Below are 6,425 nucleotides of genomic sequence, written 5' to 3' on the forward strand. Positions count from 1 at the left end.
CCCCCGGGGGAGGTATGCGGCCGGCCCGCAGGCCCGGCAGAGGGAGGACGATCCGAGAAACGGGGTCGCTTTTGGAGGCTTGACACAATGTGTTAGGGACAGAGGACACGGTGACTTGGGGTGCGTCCCTGGGAACGTGACTGGCGCGGCGAGCATCCACTTCTCCCGGGCCCGCATTCCTAAAACGCAAGCCCTAAAAAGTCACATGAAAGAGATCTCTTGGAGAAAGAGAAGGGGGTACCTGCCGCAGTCCGGAGGATGTTTTTTCCTCTGTTAGAGGAAAGTTAAGAGTATCCTTTTTTACTCAGAGGAACTTTAATTTTATTTCACTATGTTCTGACCCTCTACTTCCTCCTCATTTTGATTTTTTTTTTCTCTGTCGCTTCCTGAAAAACAGCCTGTTAAGTGTGTTTAAAACAAAATCACAATAACACCTGTAGTCTTTAATTTAAATGATACCTACTTGAAAGATGTGGCCCAGCCACTAAGGGACCTATTTTTTTTCCTTCCCGACAGCCGATGAGAGTCCACCCTGCTTTAAAAAAGAAAAAAAGAAAAATCTTCGAGTAAAAAAATGCTGACTTTGTTTCAAGCTCTTTTGGGGGCCCAATAATGTAAATGCAGATATCTGAGGGGGACAATTTAATCTGAATCCAGATTTTTACGATTTACCCATTTGCAGATTCCTAGGATAAATAATTTACTTTTACACCTTAACCACTTTCTAAGAATGTGGAATTACAACAATCATTTTAGTAATGACTAAAATGTCTTTAATTTTTTTTCTTAAATAAAGAATACATAATTCTGCTGTAAGGATGGGGGGACCCCAAACCCCCAGATTTGGTTATTTAGGTTAACCCGTTTTTAGGTGTGTAGATTATAACCAGGATATTTAGAAATTGAAGTTACATTTCAAAACTACCTACCTAGATATAGGTAGTATGTATGAAATTTTTTTTAAAGATTTGTACATTAGAGGGTTTGAACCATTGCTTTAATTCTTCACACTTCTCATGTGAAAATACAGAATTTAGAGAAGTCACCATGTTACTTTCATTTTCAATCCTGCAAATGTGTGATCAGACTACACTTATGTAAGAATTTTTTGGTTCTGACACATTCATGTCCTAGAAGACATAAATGTTTTAACTAATGCAGACTTTGACGATCTTATTTATGTGAAAATGTGGCTTTTCCACCTTCACTTTCTAAAGCTTTGTCCACCCAAACAGAACTAAGCGAAAGACAGTAACTACATTGGGACTCACATAAAACAACATCTGAGTTGTGGCCTGAATTACCTAGATATTTGCCACTTCACGCTGTATTTGGGTAAATATGACTAGAATGCCAGGTCAAACACCTCAGGCTTAGTAAAGCACATTACAGTTCGACTCAATGAGTAGCTATGGAAGTTTTCTTTATTGATTGCTTAATGTGTAACAATAATTGGCATCTTTTTCACACATTACAAAAAATTATACTTGGCTCAGTATGCAACCTTTTAAGCATAGCCATATTATTTAACAGAAGAGGGGGGAAACCTATTCTACCCAATACAGCATTTACAAATGCACAAAACATGCCACTTTGGCTTGTATATTGTCTAGATTTTTTAAAAAATCTCTTTTTAACATAAATAAGTTAGTATAATTTTCAGTGTCTTTACAGAGTTATGTACACAGGTACACTTCAAATGGTTTTGTTTCATACACATACACAGGCAATGAAGAAATACTGTTTAAAGATGTAGTATCCATTTCACTGTTCCACAAGTGTGTTTTTCTCTACACAATCTTTCCTTTAAAAAAACAAAAAACACTTTTCCTTTGGGCAAATGGACAGATAGAATAAGCTTTAAATTAAAAATTATTTCATTTTTTTTTATGTGAAATTACTTACAGATCTTTAAAAATATTCCAGGATTTAAAATTTTTTGACTATGTCTAGGTAGCCCAAAGTGAAAATAAAATTTAAAAAATTTCCCCCCAAAATTGAGAAAAACAGATGGTTAATTCTGAGCATTTAGAACTCCCCCCGTACCCTCAAGTTTGCCCCAAATTACCTGGACTGATTACCGAACTGCTGAATAATTAGCTGGTAAATTCCAACTTTAAGGGAGACTGGGGAGAACACTGAAGACAGGTTTTTGTTGCCCTTTTTTTTTTTTTAAGCCATTTACTGCTACATAACGGAATCATCAGGTCTCCCAAGTAAGAATAAGCTTCATGTAAAAATAAATAGCAACTGTTTGTAGCCAGTGTTCAAATTTTGATGACTTTTCAAAAGAAGTATCAGTTCTCACTGAAAGGGACATTACATCTTTAAAGAAAACAATTCAAACCCTTCCCCAAAATTGCTTCTCTTCATACAAGTCAAATTGAAGCAAGTTCTTTATCCCTCCCCCATACCAATTCCTCCGCCCCACCCTGCCCTCCCTTCCCCAAAGTTTATGTGCTACATAAAAGGTAAAAACTATATACACAGGTAGTACAATGAAGCAAATAAGGAAAAACCTAATTGCACAATGCTACATCCAACGCTTTTAGAGGCAGATCATTTAAGAGTGCCTAAAATTTTAGTGTTATTGTGTTGTTGCTTTTCAGTGCTTATACAGGATGTCCATTCCAAGGAGTCAGCGATATGTATTTAAAATTTCTCATGTATATCTTCCTTGCTTCATCGAGCAGTGATGTTATCTGATAAACAAGGAAACGTATTTTTAATTCTGCAAAAGAAAACAAGAAGGAAGAATTAGTTAGGAGCACCAGAGTGACATCACCTATAGAGTAAAGGAATTATTTTGTCGCTATGTTAGCTTAGTAATACTTGAGTGATGAGGGAAAAAAAGTATGGATGGAATTTTGATGACTACAATCCTTTCCACCTAACATTCTCTTAACTAGATTTTTCTTCTCCTCTGTGTCATATACTTTTGTCTAAAGCAGTGGTTCTTGACAGTGGGCAATGTTGCTCCCACCCCCAGGGGACATTTGGCAATGTCTGGAGACATTTTGAGTTGTCAAAACTGGGCATCCAGTGGGAGAGGCTGGAGATACTGCCAAACATTCTACCACGCACAGGACAGCCTCCTACAACAAAGAATTATTCGGCCCAAAATGTCAGTAGTGCAGAGGTTGAGAAACCCTAGTCTGAAGAATCTGGGTCAAAGATAGTGAAAAAGAAATGGGAAAATTAAGAAACTGTAACACTTAAAGGTAGCATAATTTTTTAAATGTGAAAAAAAATTACTGGAAATACAACTTATAAAGGCCCTCCAAAGGAACATTTTATTAACATTTTTTTTTCAAAATATTCTCACTTCTTACTCATGTGCAGAATACACACATGAATACTTTTGAGTTTGTCCTTACTACTATTCCCAGTACTCTTTGAACAGGCAATATTACTAACAAATGCCTCTCTGCGTGTCAGAATAGGGCCAGAGAAAAATCCAGTAGGTCTGATTCACCTGGCTCATTAGATGAGCCAGGCCACAAGTCACAAACCTACAAACTCTGCAGCTGGTAAAGTTACTTCAGGAAAATATTTCAACCGATTTTCCCACTTCATATGCTACTTAATAAAGAAGCTCTGCAGTGCCGTTTTGTGTAAGTTCTGAAAAATATCAGATATATGTGAAAAAGTCATATGTATGACATTTAAAAACACAACAAACCTGAATTCCACCTTCATCTTTATTTTAAAATGTTTATGAGGATTTTAAACGTTAACATCAACATTTATTAAGACTACATGCTAGGCTAGGAGTGTGCTTTAGAAAAGAAAGAGATCACAATCCTTGTCTATAAAAAGCTTACAAACTACTACTATGTGTAGTGTGAGCATTATGGATAGCCAATCCATGTGCATTTGGAGGCTGGATTATTCAAATTAGCTATTCCTGGCGATCAAATTTTAGTATATGGAAAAATCTCCACTTCCCTTGTGCTGGTTAGACCTTCCCTCGCCAGTCCTGACACCTCCTATTCGTTTCCCCTACAGATATCCAAAATCATCGTGTTACAGCACAATTAGCATACACAGACTGATATGTTGCTTACTCTGAGCATTAATTTAACTTCTGCTTTGCACCTTCAGCGTTACCAGAAATCCTGTAGGAACTTTAGTATTTTTTAGCTTTCTGTTTTGTTTCTGTTAAATACTCAAATTCCTTCTCTCGCCAGTATTATCAGAAAACAGGGAAAGGGATAGTTTATGAAAATGATAAAGATAAAAGAACACCAAAATCTACCCTATTCACACTTCTAACCCCTTGCATAAAGCAAAGGTGAGCTATTTCTACCCAACTTTCCTCTCAAAATGTAAACCTAGTTATGTGCGTGCCATTTTTTTCGGCATATGGCTCAGAATCTGTTACTGATTGAGCCTGAACTCTTGGGAAAGGAATTCTCATCAAGTGGGGGCGAGGAGTACCTCCATTCTTGGTCGCATGGGGGAAATAACCTATTGTTCCCAACATGTTTTGGTGGGAATCACAGGGAAATGACCTTTCTACCGACGAGGCCTTGGTTCCAAGTTCTTGCCTGGGACACCTGCTCTAGTCGCTTAGAGTTTCAAGGAAAAACATCTCTAGGCATGTGGAAACTTTGAAGAATTACAGTACCCCCGGAGCGATCCCCAGTCTTCCCCAATGCTACTTTTTTGACCTCACAAAAGTATAAAGAAAACAAATCCTCCCTCCCCAAGTTCCTAATCTGCCAGCACCAGTAAGATGGGGCATGGTGGGGTTTGAAGGCTCCCGCAGCCCAGTTCGCTGTGCGTCTGTGCTCTTGAAGATCAACCCACCGAGCTGTTTACGTCTGACGTCTTCTGAGGCTCGGCTTCTTGGGCGTCTGCTCCACTGAGCCGGCGTTCGGGGAACCGTCTGAAACATTTTCTTCTGTTCTGTTGGCTCTTTTGTTTTGAGGAGAAGAATCTAAGGGCGAAGGAAAATGTAAAGCAGAACAGACACACAAACAATCTTTATCAGAAAAAAAACAATGGCTGGCAGGAGTCGCCTCGTAGCCAGGGGATGAAAAAACCCACCACCTCCACCCACGGGCCTAGATCCGTCATCCCCAGTGGCCTTTAAGGGCACAAAAATGAGGTTGTTTTCACAAAACAGAAAGTGTATTCTCCGCCCGCCCCGAATCTCTCCCTCCCCAGCCGGGAGGCGGACGGTTGATAAACATCCCACCGTTGTCACAGACCTAGGGCTGGCTAGCAGGGAGGAAGCGCGAAGTTTTACGTGAGGGACATTATCAGATCTCACAATCTCCTGCTTGCTTCTGAGTTAAAAAAAAAAAAAAATCGTAACAGACGAGCAAGCCAGCCAGGTGGCCTTCAAAACCCAGGGCTGGCCACGCGGGCTCCCCCACAGCTGGCTCGGAGCGCGCCGCCCAGCCCGCGCAGGTCAGGACCCTCCAGCGGGGCCCAGACAGACGGGCGCTCGAGGGCCCTGGAGGGGTCGTTACCGTCTGCGGCGGGTCGCTTCCTGATTCCCGCGCAAGGCTCGGCCAGCCCCGTCTGGCCGTCGGACGGGTCCGTCTTTTGCTCCGCCAAGTGCGTGTCCTCCGAGTTCGCCGGCGCCCCGATTAAAGGCACCGCCTGGCGACTCGCGCTGACATCCTGGCTCTCGGGCGCCGGCACCTTGCAGGCGCCTTTGGGGGGCTCGCGGGGGCCTGTAGTAAAACTCGGGCAAGCTGCCCTTCTCCACCTCTTGCCACTCGTACTTGCCCTCCAGGGGCTTGTGGTTCTGGAAATCGAAGTTCCACTTGCGCTGGCTCGCCTCCTCCATGTCTCGGCAGTGCTTCTCCAAGTCCCGGGTTAACTCTTCGTGGTCCACGGGGCCGAAGAGGTTCCTGCAGGCCGAGGGCTTGGGGTGCTCCTGCCGGGCGTCCATGCGCTCCAGGCTCGGGCTCCCGTTAGACACCCGCACGTTTGACATCCTGCCCTCCCGGGTCTGGGCGGCCGCCGCTCGGGCGCTCTCGGAAAAACAAGCCCGAACAAAACAAAACGCGCCGACGCAGCCCGAACCCCGCTCGGGAGCCCCGCGGCGGCGCTCGGAGCCAAGAGGCGCGGACGCGGGCCAGTCGCCGCCGAGCGTCCGGAGCGCGCGGGTCTGGGGAGGGGGCGCGGGGAAGCCCCGGCCCGGCAGCCCGGAGTCTCAGCGATCAAGTGTGCGGCGGCGGCGGCGGCGGCGGCGGCGGCGGCGGCAGGGCGGGGAGGGGAGGGGAGGAGGCGGGAGGAGGGGGCGGCAAGGCCAGTCCAAGTCCCGGCGAGCCCGCGGGTCCCGCGCACCCACCGCTCTCCAAACCTTGCGGGCGTCGGAGTCACGCAGACCTGAGCCGGCGGGGAGAGGGGAGGAGGAGAAAAACACCCCGACAAGACGAGCCCCCTTTTTTTAGTGGCCCAATATG

The 6,425-nt window shown here is 44.5% G+C and overlaps 1 protein-coding gene across 1 annotated transcript; it reads right to left on the reverse strand.

The window, feature by feature from the left end:
• Nucleotides 1-1,406: 1,406 nt before the first annotated feature.
• CDKN1B (cyclin dependent kinase inhibitor 1B) lies at nucleotides 1,407-6,177 on the reverse strand. The gene is given in 4 exon segments (XM_008062514.2): nucleotides 1,407-2,731; nucleotides 4,813-4,942; nucleotides 5,481-5,676; nucleotides 5,678-6,177. Coding segments are annotated over 3 exon segments (594 nt in total). The 5' UTR covers nucleotides 5,954-6,177; the 3' UTR covers nucleotides 1,407-2,731; nucleotides 4,813-4,820.
• Nucleotides 6,178-6,425: the final 248 nt, after the last annotated feature.

This window comes from Carlito syrichta, unplaced genomic scaffold (assembly GCF_000164805.1).
Source record: "Carlito syrichta isolate Samal-C Ts95f unplaced genomic scaffold, Tarsius_syrichta-2.0.1 Scaffold305731, whole genome shotgun sequence".
Classification (NCBI taxonomy): Eukaryota; Metazoa; Chordata; class Mammalia; order Primates; family Tarsiidae; genus Carlito; species Carlito syrichta.